Here is a 17730-nt window from a genome sequence, read left to right as displayed (position 1 = left end):
ATTCATTAGACCAAGAAAGCAAGATAAAGCAGTGTTTGAAAGGAGATTTCCCTTTATTGCTGCATTATTAAATCACAACGCAGCAGGCCACATTAATACATCGGTTAACACTGCAGGTTTTCTTCTGCCCTTATCTATGCAAAAGAAAGTTCATAAATTATTATTATTATTTATGATGATGATGTTATCTACATTCTGCACTGCATGCGGCAATTTGAAAAGTGTGCTACTCTGTCCAGTCCCCTTGGAATGACACATCTGGTTCCCATCAACAACACTTCCTTTATTGATTATTAGTTTTCTTTAGCATACTGTTAATATTGGAAAGGTAGTCAAAAGACTTGTTTCTCTTCTGCACCAAACATATTTTCATTATTATGTCTAAATGCATTGAAGTGACTTGGGAATTGGCTTTCTTTATGGTCTCCACAACTCAATCAATCTTTTTGCTGTTTCTGATACAGTGAAAGAAAAAGAAACAAACAAAAAAAAAAAAGATAATCCTTCCCTTCTGGCCACATAGTGAGAATAAAAGTGTGTGAAACTTGTGGCAGGGCTGGAAGGAGGACGTGCTAAGCTGAGAGATCTATTTTCCCTGTAACTTACATCGTAGGAATAGAAATTCAAAGAGGAAGGTGCAGGCTTTGTATTAGTTGCTATGGCATATTGTTTAGTTGTCAAGTGTATCCTCTACAGAACAAGTAACACACGCTCTAAAGGATATTTGTACTGGCTGCCAACTACCATGTGCAATGTTTAGGCTTCCAGAAACATTATAGCTAGCTTCCAAAATCCACAGTCTGCACAATTCAAGTAATAAAATTGGAGAGGTGGAAAGGGCAATAGTTTGAACACTATTGTAACCGTTCATGGCTTAGTAAAATAAAATGAACCCATTTCAGCCCACGTGGCTTTGGAGGTACTGAAGTCTCACACAAAATAGTTAAAGTCTGCAGCAAGGAATGGGTAGATTTGGACCAAGTCTTTATCAAGTAATAGCCCTCAACTCAGTAGGATTCCTGCTGCTGTGCAAGATGGATTGCCAGATGAGGTCATTTTCTGCATGTTCAAGTGTCCTCCACAACTACGAATTTTTCCTCAGCATGCTTTCAATGTTGTGGAACTGCAATCTTCTTGCTATATCCAGGGGGGTCTCCCCAGCCTGAAAGAAACAGATGAAATACATTGCAATATAATAGATATGAGTCAAGTACAGGGGGCTTTCCTGAATTTGCCACCCAGATGCAGTGCTTTCCAGAGTAAGCCTCACTGTCATATATATCCTTGCTCTAAAGCAAGGGTTTCAGAATGTGCTGGATCTAATATTACTCTCACTGAAGCTGTGGCAGAGTCCTCCCTTTCAGTAGTGACAACCATTCCACTGTTTCCTGGATCTTATGTCCAAAGTCAGTGCAGCGCTACAGTAAGAGATGATTTCAAGAGCAACATGGACAATCTGTTGCACAACTCAGCAATGCAGATACTCCCAGGTCAATATATGTTTGGACAACTTTTGAGCTTTTCTGATGACAGAAGCAGCCTGACTTAGCCCCTCTCAGAAGACTGGAGTCCAGCAGCACAAAAATCACCCAGGAAGTCTCTTACCACTCCCCTGCAGCCTGCATCCTAGGAAAAACTGTAGAGCAGCCCTGAGTTAAGAAAAAGATACCATAAAAATAGCTAAGAGATGTACCAAGTCTTTGGACATGCACGCAGGCAGTGTTTACTAGTAGAAATCTAGCGGTGATTTGGATTTTAAAGTTGCTCTTGTCAGCAAAAGCAACAGAGCCAATGTTGCTTTGTACGACTCAGCAACTAAGTCTGCTGCCAGGAAGCTGTACACTTTTTTTTTTAAAACTGCTATACACTAGCTAAGGCCTACAACATACCACTTTGCCATCGTGATAAGGAAATATAGTCATCCATTCCATTTTCTTACCTGATTCTTTATGGAAGTGTCTGCATGAGCTTCAAGCAGTAGAGGAACGACTGCCTGGTTTCTCATTTCACAAGCATAGTGAAGTGCTGTGCTACCAGACTGAAGGGAAAAAGAAGTAGATGAATTTTAATTCTATGACCTCTTCAGCAGGCCTTAGGCAAGTATTACTACCTGTAGCCTTATCAGTTTCCCCTAACAGCTAGATCCAAAAGACATATAATTTCCTGTCATAATACACTATGCAGTAAAACAAATAAATTCCTATACAAGTAATAAGAACAAAAAAGTCATTCCTTCCCCAAGATGCAGCTGCTCAAGAAAGGTGTGTTACCCTCATCAGGAAGCCAGTAATCCTTTACCAGTTTCAGAAGATGTCACGATCTTGATCTCAATAACTATGTCTTAAGCAATACTCTTTGCCCACCCTTCAGTGTTTTTCAATTTGATGTTGCTAAAATTGAGGATTCTCCTTTTTTGCCTTAGAGGAGCTCTTTACCACACCCAAGTGGGATAGGGGATACAGAACTCTACACACAGCAGATGAGCCCACTTCAAAGATCAAGAGAAGACACAGGGCCTATCACTGTGGCATGACCTTTGCTCACAAATCTGCTGCCATTCAAGAATTCATAGATTAGTGGTAAGCTCAGACCCTTTTATCGCTAGAATCTCTATAGGAGCAGGTATTTAACATGTAACTATCTCAACGCAGCTTGCCTATATTGTCTTAAAAGGATGTTGGTCAGAAAGGGAGAATTAGTTGATCAGCATAAAATTATTTCTCTGTACATTACAAGACTACTGCCTATGGGTCAAGAGGAAACACTGAATACTCCTGCTATGTCACAGTCATTTTGATCCTGCTCCAAAAGCAGTACTATATTGCTAGACGATTCAGAAGTCTGATTTTAGTAATACGACATGCATACAAACCAAATTTGCATCTGTATAAACCCACTTACAAAATCTGTAGCATTAACATCCACTCCAGCCCTAAGCAACATCTTGATCAGGTTTTCATTCTGTTTAGTCTTTGAGACCTGTTTGGTGTAAGCGAAAGAATAACACAATAAGACAGTTCACATCTTAGTACTAAGTAGATTTTGGCTAAATACTTGCAGTATTTTTAAAAAATAACAAGTGCCTGGGTTCTGCAAGTGCCAGCCTGACGTAGTGATACCATTCTGTTCCTTTACTAGCTATATTCACAGCAAAATCCCTGCTTCTTCTGTTGCTCTCCACCAGTTCTTGTTTTCAAAACAACAGTCCATATTGAATACAGGTTCCTGGCTTGAAAATCTGCCATGAGAAGGATGACAAGAGGAAAGAGAAAGGTATAGAGGCTTTCCTGCTTTCATCCAGACTCACCATGAGAAGGTATCCAATAAGCATAACTGGCATGAGGATTATGATGAGCACATAGTCAAGGAAGGTAAACCGTTTTCTCACAGCATAATGCAGACATGTGCGGTCTTTCTAAAAACAAAAGAACTCTGATTAGTACCAGATTCAGTGATCTGATTGTATTTGTTTAGTATTGAAAATAGCAGACCATTTTAAAATTCACAAACTTTCCTTCAGGTTATCAATTAGAAATATTTCTCTGATCTTGTACATGGCTGTAGAGGGAAAGAGGGCAGAGTGAATATTTCACGTGGCTACTACCACTGTCCAGCACATTAAATCAGCAGAAAGAATCCCCACAGCTCTTCCTCTTATACAGGTGCTGGTTACTGAAGCAAAGACATAAGAGAATTTATGGCATCTTCTTTGGCACACGTGAGGAACACAGGCAAGTAGCAGCACTCCTCGCAGATTCCTAGTGAGAAGAGAGTTCAAAAAAAATCAAAGCAACTAAAGGGTAGAACTTTTATCTTGTTTGTTAAAGAACACTCATGTTAAACCTCCTATAGGTTGTCAAACTGGAGTTTGACAAATTAGGTTACAGTGTTCCACTAGGGCCCAGAATAAGCAAAGAAGCCTTTCTGTGCCATCCTCGGCTCCCTGTTCTCAGTCCTGAGCACCCAAGAGCCTGGTTCCATCTCTGAACGTGAAGCAGAGAAGCATTTAAGAAAGCCAGGCACAGCCAGCAAACGGCTGCCAGTGTAATTATAACAATCTTGCTGCAAAATACTGAACCCTTTCAAAGGAACTTTGAGGTAAGTTGGAAAGCCTTCTGTATCAAGAAAAATAAAGAGGATAGAGCATGCCTCTAACCTCCTGAACACTTGCTGCCCTCCTATGAAATAAACAAATGCACTGGAAAACAGAGATACAAGACAGCCGACAAATGTGTAAGAATTTGCTAAACATTTATTTGGAGTATGAGGTGATATGATAGAATTGACAAGTTGTGGGTGTCTTTCCTGCCTATTTATCACCCTTAACATCATAAGAACAAATTAGCAATGAAGCTAGAACACACAGCTACTTTTTATTTGTAACCTACAAAGAAACCTACCACAAAAAACATACTTCCTTATCACCTTAGGGAAAATAGGCAGTAGAAGCTATGGTGGAAGGCAGGTAGGTTTTCTAAATCAGGAAACAGATGAAGTCTTCCCTCCTCACCCCCCTAGCTTGCTATCACGTGTCAAATAATGTGACAACAGCAAGTCTGCAGAGGGAATTAAGAAGGTTTTCACAGAGTCAGTCTCTCCTTGGGGATGTATTTGTGAGAGATGGGCAGGCTTTTCTTAAGACCTTCCTTTTAACGAAGGTGAAGAAAAAGATAGAGGGAAAAGAAAAGCTACATAAGGGACAGATAGGAGCTGGAGGGCAACATAAAGGCAGAGTGCTGCATGGGTAAGCAGGCAGAACTCATTGGGAACTGGAGGTGGCATGCAGTATAACTGGGAACATGAAAACAGAGAAACTCAGGCTGGTGATACTACCTTGTGTGCAATGGCAAGTTAGGAAAATAAATGAGGAGACAAATACAAACATCACGGCTTATGAAATTATAATTCGGGGGCTATACTTATGCCTCAGGTGGGAATAAACCTCGGATTTGGTAGTACTACCAGTCTCCACACACACACACACACTCTCTCTCTCTCTCCAAGAATCTGAAAGAACAGACACAGCAAGGGAGGAGTTGGCGTCCACTTACCTTGTTCCTGAGGTTGACATCAGCATTTCTTTTTAGAAGATAGCTAACTATCCTGTTGTTTCCCTGTTTACACGCACAAATTAAAGGGGTGTCTCCACTGATGCTGTCCTGGACGTTCAGGTGGTCACTGTTGTGTTCCAAAAGACACTGAACTTCATTGAAATCATTCTTATAAGCTGCCTGACAAATGGGCTGAAGAGAGAAGATAATATTCATCAGCACGTGTTTCACTAAGACATCCATTCTTCCTATTCTGACTTAATATTTGCACATCCTAAGACACAGCCAAGCACTTGTGGCAGAGGTTGTAGTTCTAGATGACTTCCAGAAGATGGTGGTAAGAAATACTCCTGCAGCTGCCACACAGCAGCTCTGAATGGAGAAGTCACAGCCCTTCCACAGTGGAACATTCTGTTTCATTTGGATGATATATCTCTAATCCAAGAAATAAATCCCGTCCATTTGCAGCCATTAAAAAAAAACAGCTTCTGATCTCGCAGGAGTTAGTCACTGTACTGAGCAGCAAGCCCACACCTCTCTAGGTGTGCTTTCCATTTGTATGAGCACTGCTGAACAAAAGGTACCACTTCTGATACACTTTCCGTGTGAAAGCTGAGATGGGGAAAAAAAATGCAAAAACAACCTGAAAAACCCAAACAAAACAAAACGCCAAACTCCACTAAAACCTAAAACTTCCACAATGTTTCTTTTCTAGGGCTTCAAGTTAAACTTCTAATGTAAAATGTGTATGTCCACAGCTCAGATCCTGCTTGGTTTTTGAGAACTGCTTGTTGTTAAAGCCTTTGTTCAGTATTTCTATGCACCCTTGACCTAAGCTACAATTTCTCCCCTCTCCAGCAGCAGGAACTCACACTAAGGAGAGGCTGAGAATGCACTATACGTTTCTAAAGGCCTAATACAGGTAGAAAAAAATAGTGAGAGGTCTGGCAGGTGGGTAGCATTTGAAGTTCTCCAGTGGAAAATAAAATAAATTTCTTTCCTCTGTGTTAAATACTGAAGTTTTATTCACCATTTTCAAAGATCGGCATTTTATTTAAATATTATCTGCAATTTTCCCTTCCCATCATCCTTTTATCGCATCCTAAACACACTACATGAATAAGATCTGGCCCTGAACTCTGCAGTTAGCTTTTTCTTTTTTCCCCTCCCATTGACACGATTAATCTTATCTACATTTTCACTTCAGACCAACTTTGATCTACACCACCAGTTTAGCTCAGGCACCACTGCCACTTAGTCTTCTGAACTGCATGAGAAGTAATTGTCCTTTCTAGAGAAAGGATATACATGCTTACCAGACCTTGCACCACTTCTTGCTTTGTTTTTATTATATCAGACAAAAATCTACAAAGAATACATGCAACATTATAAATTTGCATCATCTGTCTACATTCTTTTAAAAAGCCTACAAATGTGCCATTTGCTCTTTACACTCCTCCAGGCCTTTTTTAATGTTTTTGAGAAGTCCCTTTTAAATCTCTCTTGGTGTAAGTGACCTGCACACTGGTGCCATGTAATTGACCAGTTTGCTCTAGAACCTCGCCCTCTGTCGTGTCAGCTTCTCGTACTGTATCTTTATGTCCAGGAAAGGGAAGATAAAGTGGATTCTGTCTACACCTCTGTTTTCCCTACTATTCTTACCTTTAAGCATTGTTTTGCTTATTTAAAGATGCAGATTTGCTATCTGGTTGAACAACTGCTCAAATCCCAGCCATTTACCCAACAACTTTACCCTTTTCTAGTCTGCAGTTCACTTCACCAAATGACATGTTGCAAATACTATGCTATGTTGCTTTTCTTTCTGTACTGCCTCAAAGAAGTTTACTTGCCAATCCATTAAGGCAAGGCATTTCTGACTGATACTCTCATTGACCCATGGGATCTTTTTCTAAACTTTACAGTACTGTTGAACCGAGTTGTAGACACATGAATAATGATGGAGCATTTACCATTCCCTAAAAGACTACAGTAATTGGGACTGAAGTCATTCACAGAGACTGGCACACAGGAGTCATGTGTGCTGTTTTACATTCCAAAACCAGCTGTTCTCAGAAAACATCAGAGGCACAGAGAACGTAAGGAAGAAATTTTCATCCATTCCAACGGCTAATACATGGATAATATCTGTACTTTAAGCCTTTTTTTTAATTATTATTGCTACATTGCAGTAGGCGTTCTTTGTAGAATTCATTCTTTCATGCATTAAGTTCCATTCATATTAAAAAAAAAAAAAACACAACTTTTTTTTCCTGGTTTTATGAGATTTTCTTGAGGCCCACCCTGTTGGTTTGCATTCTAGAAAACGCCTCTTTCTGTCAAGGAAAGGTTAAAAGTCCCATAGATCGGAATTGTAATATGCCTCTCAAATTGTCAAAAATGACTTCATGACTAGAGAAGCAAATATAGTAGCACAGAATCATAAAATCATTAGATTGGAAAAGACCTTTGAGAGCATCTACTCCAACCATACCTGTCTATTACTAAATCATGTCCCCAAGCACCTCATCTACCCACATTTTAAACATCTCCAGGGATGGTGACTCAACCACTTCCCTGGGCAGCCTCTGCCAGTGCTTGACAACCCTTTCCGTGAAGAAATTTTTCCTAATGTCCAATCTAAACTTACCCTGATGCAGCTTGAGGCCATTCCCTCTTGTCCTATCACTTGGAAGAAGAGACCAACACCCATCTGTCTGCAACCTCCTTTCAGTTAGTTGTAGACAGTGATAAGGTCTCCTCTCAGCCTCCTCTTCTCCAGGCTAAACAACCCCAGTTCCCTCAGCTGCTCATTCTAAGACTTCTTCTCCAGCCCCTTCACCAGCTTCATCCCCTTCTCTGGACACGCCCCAGGACCTCAGAATATTTAAGTAAGGGAACAAAGTAATCCAAAAAACTGTAAGCTCATTGTTTTATCTATTCTATTTTATTTAAGCTTACTGTTATTTTATCAATAATACTTCAGAAAAAAAAAGTCTTAGGAAAGAATAAAGAATAGAAAAATTACAAATAGGTGGCAATTAGTGACCTGTGTAAGATAGGCATCAGAAACAGCAGACAGTGGCAAACGATTTATTAGGCAGCCTTTCTGACAGAAAGAGAAAAAAGCCGTTACAGAAGGCACTTAATCAGAGTAGTGGATACAATTCTTGTCATCTGAGTCCAAAAATGAGATCAGATTATGGCAGTAACATAAAACCTCTACATAACTGAGGAACATGAAGAGCCTGAAGTAAGACTGGTTTGACTAACTTGGCTGGGAAGAAAAGAGACAGGGCTGTAAGTGCTCCAAAATAATTAAAGGGTAAGATGAAGAGCCAATGAATTTCAAGGAACAAGGTAAAAAAGTGATATATCTGGCCACAAAGCTTAGCATGAAAATTAGAAAGAGATTTCTAGCAAGGTGCAGAGTAAAGCTCCAACACGGGCTTCCAGTAGCAGCAAAATGAACACAAAGCCTGACTGGTTCCAGTCAGGAGCTCGAGGAGTGTGCAAGATTTCTGTGGTTGTGAAGCCTCTGCCGCAAACCTCTCCTCCACCTTTCACTTTTTTGTGTTGCCACTCTGGCAGCTCTATCTAAATTAGGACTAACTGTGCTTAAGACTGTTTTATACAATACTCCAAACTTTGCCTAGAAGAAAATTAGTGAAGTTTCTTACATACACATAGTTAGTCAGCACCTGTATGGAATATCAGTAGTGAGGCCAGTTAGAGAATTAGGATAATGTTGTATACAAGCTGTAGATTCTATCCCAAAGCCAAGAAAACACATTTCATACATGTCTAGAGAAAAGCATGCAGGCTAAAAGTCTGGAAAGCATTTTCTACAATGTCAGAAGATCACCTCAGCAATGCTGCAGCTTAAAAAACAGCTCCCGATTCATGTTATGGCTATTACATTATTGTTATCCACCCACCATACATAAACCTATGAGATACGCACTCAGAATAACTGGGCTTCTCATGCAAAATGGAAGCAGTTCCATTTTGTTCAAAACAATCCAAAGTTCACATCTCAGACTCGTGCTCAGCTGTGGAAAGGAGCAGGACTATGAGTGCAGAAGTCTCACAACAGTGTGGGAAGGTCAGAAAAAGTCCTGCAGCTTCCCTCCTCAGAGATACATTGGCATCTGGAGCATAGTCTATGGCATTTCTTTTAGGCATGTGTGAGAAACAAAGGTCAGTGCTCCCATAACAAAAAAAAAACACCTGAAGAAAGCATCAATGGGAGCTGAGCTCACCACTTAGGGAAGCGTTGGCAGTCCAAGACACAGAGTGGCTATTCTCACCTACACCACATCACTTACAAACCCCAGTGACTTGACTCTTACAGAGAACTCAGACAGACCTAGCAAACCTCTGCAACGTGGCAGAGCAGACCTGGCACAGGCACATCAACATTATACTCAACAAAAACATAGTTACATCTGAAGGGAGGGGCAGCAGGACTCAGAATTCCAGCTCAAATAAAGAGGAAGCAAGAACCTTCCTGAACTGTCTGGCAGCGTATCCCTTCACCCCTGCTCTCACTCACACTTCTGCAGCACTATCCGACATTCAGACAAGGTGCACACAATGAACCTGACAGCACAATGCCGCACAAAACATACAATGAAAGGGAGGAAAAACAGAGAACTGCAACACCGAACTCCTTCTAGCCTGAACCATTGATGCCTTTTCCCTGCTGAAGAATCACAGGAACTAGTGCATATGGCTCTGCCCAATTGAAGAAAGCAAAGGGCAGATCCTGGGAACTGGAAATTAGAGTTTGAGGATTAGACATGCCAATGACAGGGTGATGTTCATCCAAGTCAGGTGTTCAAAGGAAAAGTGAATATGCAGTTTTAAGGAAAAACTTCTATAATTAAATTAGAATCTATCTTTCTACAACAGTTCTTCTAGAGACCTTCAGAAGAGGATTTCAGTATTTAGTATCTGAGGCTTCAGGAAAGGTGAGAAGTAGTCATAGAACAGGCAACAGTTTTCATTGTTGAGATCACTCAGTACAGACCATCAGATAAGGGGTGCAAGAAAAGTAAAAAAAAACTTTTGCTGCCAGGAAGGAAGACAATACCCCTACAAAACTGGCCGGGTTTTATTTTATTGGTTTGTTTTGTTCTGATATTTTTAATCAATTGTGGGCCATGTGATTGAAATCAGGACCTGAAACTTTACTCGGATCCAGATAAACTGACAAATCTGAATTTGTCTACTTGTTTTCTGAGCTTCCTGCATCTCCCTCTGCTTAGCTTTGTTGAGGTAGTGATAAACCACAAATGAAATACAGGTTAAAGGCATGGCACTAAGAATAAAGCATTCAGTCAATAGAGAGGAGGCTAAGGTAAAGCCGGTCTTGCAACTGTGAAAGCAATTTCAGACTATAATTGCTTCTTCCTTTGACAACTGCAAGGGATTGCCTAAGTCACATCAATGCTTTGTGTTGTTTAGACAAAAAGGAGTCACTTCATAGCATCCAGATATTTTGAACCAATCTACAGTATCTTCCTGTGCACTAAAATTCATCCAAACTAAATAAGAGAGCCTATATCATGTTTCTGATGCTGAGGAATGCTCTAACATTCAATACACACTCCTCAGAAAATACAACTTATGCTTTCTCATTTGCACTTCTGTACGTTTCTAACCTGTACAAACAACCCCCACTTTAACCAGAAAGCTATATCCTAAAATATTTAAAGGAAGAAAACTAATGCATATGAAAATATTAAGTAATAAGGATGGAAGATCTAGACAACTAGATCACACTGTTTTCTTGTACAATACTATCTCAGAGTAGTAGATCTGGAGCAAGGCAACAAATCCTTTCAGAATAAGGTGTGGTTTATTCAGCCCATCACTGTACGAATGCACCAATTCAAGCTCCCTGTAGATACTTGATTTCATTGAACAACCTTTAGAAAATGAAAGGGTGGCTTCCAGCACAGAAACATAACATTTTACAGGAGCAGCTATGTAATGCTATCTGCAGAAAAAGAAAGAGCAGTGCAATCCATTGCATTCACAGTCAAAAAAAGGACTGAAATCCTCATTTGTTCCCAAATGTGCAAGTGGAGAGTTTATAAAGTAATTAATAAGTTTAGGTAGCATTTATGCTAAAATCCCAGGGTATGCTAAATGGACCATGGTCTGGGAACAAACCCATAGAGATAAGAGTTAAAAAAAAAAAAAAAATCACATTCCTAAAACAATCAGGGGGTGGGGAGGAATGTTTCCTTAGGCATTAGCTTTATTATCTATATTCAACATAAGCCTAAGAGTTGATTGCAGTTCTTAATTATCCATGCACCAAACTCAGAATCATTCTGATTTCAACACAGAACAACAAAAATGTTGCACAAACATGTACTTTCTCCGTGAAGTCACAATAATTACAGTGGTTATCACATTTTCTTTATTACTACAAATAATACATTTGTCAACTCATTATAGCTAAAGTAAAGCAATCCTAAAGGAAAAGGACTTCTAGATCTGTATAAACCTGTGTATGGGAAGCTGCAAAGGAAATAAACCAAACCCAGTGAACATTTGTATCTTCAACAGCTTTGGTTACTGTACAGAAAATGGTCACATACCTCTGAATAGAGTATCCCCATGCCTATTCTTCACTGTTTGAGTTTGTTCTTGTTCACCAGGCAATCAAGTTAACTTCACTCCAAATGCTCTTGAGCTTGTTTGAATCTGGTTAATATTTAACTTAAAAGTACCACTCTTTCTTAAGCTACATTTCCTTTAAACCATTTCTACTCAGTAGCAGGAAACAATTGTCTTCAGAAACCCAACCCAGGGAGGTAAACGTAAGGACATGAGCTCACAGGAGACTGACAGAACAAGTTACAACAGAGAAACATTTTCTTTTGTAATTTTTGCAATAAAAGCCTCCGGTTGCCTAAAAAGGAAAGTAGCAAAACAGGTTGAAGAGGGGAGGGAGAAAGAGGAAGAAAATTTCACAAGTGAAGAAGGGGGGAGGCGAGGGGAGTGGCAGGGAAGCACGAAACCTGAAACTTAAAACTAATAACTATGAATAGTAACTAGTCTGCCACTCAAGCTACATCTGACTAAAACATATCCCAATCCCTCTGCAAGACACCTCAGATGCCTCCCAGGAAAAGGGAAGCAACTAGATCCCACGCCTTCAATGAGAGTTCCCAGTATAATTAGCTTCAGTCACTTATTAAATAGGTCAGGCACTTTCATCACCTCTTGCTCAGTCATCTCTTCTTAGTCCAGTGTAAACAACGAATATGGTTCATGTTTAACCTGCTAATTTGATACATTAATTGCAGTAGAGCTTCCTTGGGAAGAGAACTATCGTTTATGTCACCATCCCCTCTGAGCGTTCATAGCTCTGAAGACAAGACGTGGATAGTATTTCTGTACTGTATTCACACAGTCAGAGAAAGACATGCATATTTCAAGTGACTGCAGACACCTCAAAATCTCTTTTGCCTTTAGAGTTTAGACTCATGTTTCCAATATTTCAACCATATTTTTAAATAAGCTTTAAATGTATGCATGCAAAAGTCTGTCTTAAGTCCAAGCCCTCTGGAGGGCTTGAGAACACTTGTTTCCGTATTTACTCTCCAAGGAGCTGCAGTACCATACAAAATCACTCGTACTGTTTCTATCCTCATCTGGTTATGGTATAGCATCACTGACTGTTGTGTTAGTTTGCTGTTACCGGTTCTAACCCTTTCAATGGCTGTTTACCTGAAGAAAATTAGGTTGGCTTGTAACAGAAACACATGCTACACTTACCTGTGACAAATCTCACTAGGATCCTTCCAACAGATTTCAGCATGTGGTGAATGTTCTGTTGGCCTAAAACCATGGAGGAGTAACATCTCAAAGGCAAAAAGGTTTTCCTTGCCAGTATTTCTTCACAACCAGATCCTAAGGAATGGGCATGCTCCTGCATCAGCTGGCCAGGTTGTTGGAACTTATAAACCAAAACTTGTTGAAATAAACCTCAAATTGCTCAGCTGCTTCATACAACAACTTACTTAATCTTCTCCTAACACAAAGACATAAATGTTTAATAACATGGAAAACGCTGTAAAAAAAATACCAACCAAAACCCCTCCTCCACAAAGCCCAACGACAGCTTCAGGCAACACCTCTCCCAAGGTAGTGTAAATTACCATTTAATCAGTGATCACATCTCAGGCCCTCTTGAAAATCACTTAAGTGACTACTTTATTCAGAGCTTCAGCTGGAGAGCAGATAAGCAGCCCAACCACTATAATATATGAGACTCAAGCAAATTTATGTAGTCACGCTTCTGCTTCACATATTGCTTTAGTGTTCTTTACTGTGCTTGAAAATGAGGATCTGAATCTTGAAAATTTTAATCATTTTTTTGTTGAATAAGTTTTTTTTTTTTTTTTTTCTCCAAAAGGTGCTGAGACTCAATGCACAGGCAAACTGCCACCTATTCAGTCTGTGTAGGAAATGTGATTCTTACTTCTTGACATAAGTCTGCACCAGTCTGTCTTGGTAATTCAATTTGAGAGATACAGCATTAAAGACCATACACAAACTACATCACACAAACAGAGCTCAACTGTTCTCACTGCTATTTGCATCCTCCAACCACTATGACTACGTTATAGCACATATCTGATCATCCCCAAAGGAAAGAAGTATGGGTTGTGCTATCCTGCAGGAATCTCTTTTGGATCTCTTCCCACCAGTACAACACAGACCACCAGCGAAAAAGTCAGTGATATGTTACCACATTCAACTTCCTGTCACGTTCTTGTCTAGCTTCACATTCCTGGAGAGAAGCAGCCTCTAGACACCTTCTTCACTCATCTTTAAACTGTAAAGGCACGCTAATAAACTCTCCTTCCACTTCCCACAGGGCGAAATTATCAGATATCATGGATACCCCAGTAAAAAATATCAAGATACCACAGAGGATGGATACATTCTGGGCATTTTCAGAATTCCCACCAGGAGGAGCAGTCAAAACACAAGTGTGACAGTTACAGGACATAAGGAAAGTCCGAGAGCCAACTCTTACATGAGTCCCCTATCTTTCCCCTTTGCACATGCAATGGCACACTTCACAAATTTCCATCTCGGCAAAAGCACCAAGTCAGGAATGTGCCTGAATTCTGTATATAGGTTAAAAAACTCCTTTAAAAGCAGACTCTGTGTACCAGTTTTAACCACACAATACTTGCTACTACCACATAAGAAAACTCTCTTCTTTTTTTCACAGAAAAAGCCGGCAGTCTTGCTACACCATGGAGATTCTACTCACTGTGTCTCTAACCCAACAACAGCCTAGGCTTCAGACTCACAGATGCCAGCTATGACACCTGGATGGGAAACAGCTGAGGAGACACCTGGTGATTTAAACAGAAGACCATTAATACCAACCAGAAACAGTACTGGTTGTTTAGGTACTTCACGGAGAAAGAATTCCTGAAGAAAGCAACTTTCAAGGGGACGAGCAAGATTGGGCAGTTAATACTGGGATGCAGAACCTTCTCCTAGATTTTATATGAGAAAATCCCCTTCCAAATTACATGAAAACCATGTAATATAATATTAATATAATCTGCCTTCAATATATAATATTACTATAATATAATCTGACCACAAGTGGGATATGCAACATCTACCGACTTCTTTCTCCAGATGCACTTCTGGGCATGTGAGGGGGGTCTCACCAAGGGCTTGGCTACCTGAACTGGACAGACCCTCCTGGAACCAGCACACATAGAAGCAAAAGCTGACGTACACAGATCAGCTTTGCCTACACAGAGTGCTCATTTCTTTGGGAAAAACCCTTCTGAAACCAGCGGTATCCGTATAACCTCGAAGGCACTCACTGGACACGACATCCCCGGGGGCAGACAGGAAGAGAGATTGCTCAGCTCAGCAGGGAAATCTGCCCTACCACATGTGATGTGAAATGACAGAAGAGAAAGTTCTGTGCAACCCATGGCGCTGAGAGCAATGCTTAGTCTCCTCCTGCAAACCCTTCTGTTGATTGGCACAAGCGGCACTACCACAGCACTGCACCATCATGACTACTACATAATGGAAATAAAACTATTCGTCTATTTTTTAACCAATGAAAGGATAGCTCCATCGAAATGGAGCCTCAAAAAATTCTTCAAGACTCGTACTTGTTCCTCTCCACGGAAATCTTTAGTAAAAGGCGAAAGATTTATACGATCTGAAGAGAAACCGGAGTATACAGAACGTCGGTCCCCGGCGGATCCCCCGGCCGCCCCACGACCCAAAGGTCACGGCGACTCCCGCTCCTTTGCTCTCTCCCTCCCGACCCGCAGCCCCGATCACTGGCCCGGTCTCTCCCCGAACCCGCGAGAACTGAGCGGCACCGGGAGCGGGACTGGGAGCAGGTGCGGCGGTGGACCCGCGCGCGGTGCGCCCTGGGTATGCAAAGCAGCGGGAGGGCCGGGGGGGCGGCGGTGGGCGGGGCGGGATGCGGCAGGGCCGGTGGCAGCGGGTTCTGCGTTCCGCAGGGGACGGGGCTGAAGGGAGCGCTTAACGCGCGTCTCCCCGCGAGCTCCGGGGGGATGGGTAAATACACCTCATCATCGATAAACCCGAGCGGCAGGGTGTGCGCGGCGTGGGGCGCTCGGCAGGCGCAGCAGCAGGTCATGCCCGGGGACAAAACAGCTACTGACCATCATTTATAGACAGATCCGCGAATAGATTCCGGGGTTATGCCGTGGTGTGCCACGGCCATTTCACAAAAATAAACTCGGAAACTAAGGAGGAAAGGGGGGAAGTGGCAGGTGGCCACGTTCTTAGACAAATACTTTCCTTTCCTCCCATATTTACATTATAAGCGTCTTCTTGCAGAACAGATGATTCACACCAAGACATCACCTTCCTTGTCTTTAGATACCTATGGTTTACGCAACCAGTTAAAGTTCTCACCAAATCCATCAGTGGAGAAATTTAGGCACATACAGAAAACAGGATAGGATGGATCCTTCCTTCCTTCCTTCCTTCCTTCCTTCCTTCCTTCCTCCCTTCCTCCCTTCCTCCCTTCCTCCCTTCCTCCCTTCCTCTCCCATTCCTTTATGTGTGCATTCACTCTCTCACAAGTTTGAGCTTAGTTACAAGTAAAAATTCTGCTCTTAATCTGCAGCTAATTATTGCATTGCTGCATGCCAGCAAAAACAGAGCCTGCAAGCTGAAAACCTCATTATTTTGAGAGTGGTCTTGGGTAATGTTTCACCTGAATCTAATACTCCTAAGCATAGAAGTTTATTCACAGACAAGGTATACACAGTTCCTTGCAGACAGCTAAAAGAAGCTCCTTTTGCCTCCCCTGCTGATGCAGGGTTGTGTCCAATGACATGTCACATCACCTTCCATTCCCAAAAGGCTAAGAGCCACGCTCAGGTGCTAGGATTGGATGAGTACAGAGCTCTTCATTTCTCAAAAAATCCTCAAGGTCTGCCTTTCAGTTAAACACTAGACGAGAGGAAAAAAGAAGGAAAAAAAAACCCCAAACAACTGTAGAAATGCATCCCTTGGTTAAAATAAAACAGAAAAACAGAAGAGGTGATTCAGTCCAGCACAGTGGAAAATACTGCTGTGGTAAACTGATATATCCTGCATGGAAAAAAGGAAACGGACAAAACGTTTATCACTAGGAGTTTTGGTTACTGCCTAGTCACTTCTCAGAAATGCTGCACTCCTCCTGCAAAACTCATAATTGCCTGACAATTTTTTGAGATTTGATCAGATCAGTTGACTTGTAGCGAGCTTTTCTGAGCCAGGGTGGGTTATTTTATGGGTGGCACATTATTTTACCTAGAGAAAGTGTCAAGTGAAGCCTGGAACAATACAACTAAAAGTCTTTCACTCCGTGCCCTGTAAAAGCATGAAGAGGACCCTACACAAGCCAAAACCGGGACACACAGGAACAACTCTGCAGTCCTTGCTTGATAAACACAGGCACTGCTCTTTCCATATCCTCACCTCTGGAGGGCACAAGCAGCTGTCAAAATTCAGGACAACTCTTAGGAATAGGATGGATCATTCCTTTTCATAGGGAATGTGTTTCAACTATCAACCAACACCCCCAGATCATTTTCCGCCAGGGAGGTTTCAAGCCATTTGTCCCCAAGAATTATTCCTCGCGCTGTGAGCAAAGAAGTTGTTTTAAGTTCTTCTAGCTTCTCAGTTCACCACGTTAATGTGTCCCACTTGCTTACCTGCAAGGTTAATCCAGGAGGTGAAAGGGCACATCAAAGGGTTCATCATTACAGGCCAAGACAGGGTAGCTCAGGCACTATATGTGTTTCTGGGTGGAGGCTTAAGCCCAGATTCCTCATTCACAACTTGTGGCAAATGTAACCCATTTCATGATAATCTGGGAAATAAATATCAATATATAAGCAAAAAATATTTGTCTCATGCAATACAGAAAACACATACTAAGGAGATTACACAGCTTCTCTAGCACCCTGTTGTATCCCTGTGAACTGAGCTCACAACTTCTGGAGAGGTTTGCAGTCCAAGACAGAGACTGCAAAGTGGCGACCCTCAATTACACCACGTTATTCATAAACCCCAGTGACCTGACCATTCCAGAGAACCCGAAACAGACCTGGCCCACCTTCACAATGCAGCACGGCAGACCTGG

At 41.4% G+C, this 17730-nt stretch overlaps 1 protein-coding gene and 1 non-coding gene across 3 annotated transcripts; both read right to left on the bottom strand.

Annotated features, from left to right (window-relative positions):
* Nucleotides 1-54: 54 nt before the first annotated feature.
* Nucleotides 55-12181, bottom strand: ANKRD22 (ankyrin repeat domain 22). 2 transcript variants are annotated; one of them, XM_009570679.2, is made up of 6 exons: nucleotides 11663-12181; nucleotides 5052-5243; nucleotides 3308-3415; nucleotides 2902-2979; nucleotides 1940-2038; nucleotides 57-1162 (listed from the first exon to the last, which is right to left on the bottom strand). In XM_009570679.2, exons 1-6 carry the CDS (start codon nucleotides 11681-11683, stop codon nucleotides 1085-1087), a joined length of 576 nt encoding a protein of 191 aa, XP_009568974.2. In that variant the 5' UTR covers nucleotides 11684-12181; the 3' UTR covers nucleotides 57-1084. The 2 variants fall into 2 exon arrangements, with proteins under 2 accessions (XP_053927794.1, XP_009568974.2); XM_054071819.1 differs by lacking the exon at nucleotides 11663-12181 and having other exon boundaries at nucleotides 55-1162; nucleotides 5052-9733.
* Nucleotides 12182-15184: 3003 nt separating this feature from the next.
* On the bottom strand, nucleotides 15185-15299 carry LOC128852774 (U5 spliceosomal RNA). The gene has a single exon (XR_008450826.1). It is a non-coding gene; the product is annotated as a U5 spliceosomal RNA (small nuclear RNA).
* Nucleotides 15300-17730: the final 2431 nt, after the last annotated feature.

Source organism: Cuculus canorus, chromosome 7 (genome assembly GCF_017976375.1).
Source record: "Cuculus canorus isolate bCucCan1 chromosome 7, bCucCan1.pri, whole genome shotgun sequence".
NCBI lineage: Eukaryota > Metazoa > Chordata > Aves > Cuculiformes > Cuculidae > Cuculus > Cuculus canorus.
This window is presented reverse-complemented; position numbering and strand designations above follow the sequence as displayed.

Excerpts from the sequence above, each read along its gene's own strand:
- ANKRD22 (XM_054071819.1), bottom strand. The coding sequence starts at position 5,294 with ATGGATGTCTTAGTGAAACACGTGCTGATGAATATTATCTTCTCTCTT. Across the intron at positions 2,039-2,901 it reads ATGTTAATGCTACAGATTTT|TCTGGTAGCACAGCACTTCA; the intron begins GTAAGTGGGTTT and ends TTTTCCCTTCAG. Across the intron at positions 1,163-1,939 it reads ACACTTCCATAAAGAATCAG|GCTGGGGAGACCCCCCTGGA; the intron begins GTAAGAAAATGG and ends TGTTTCTTTCAG.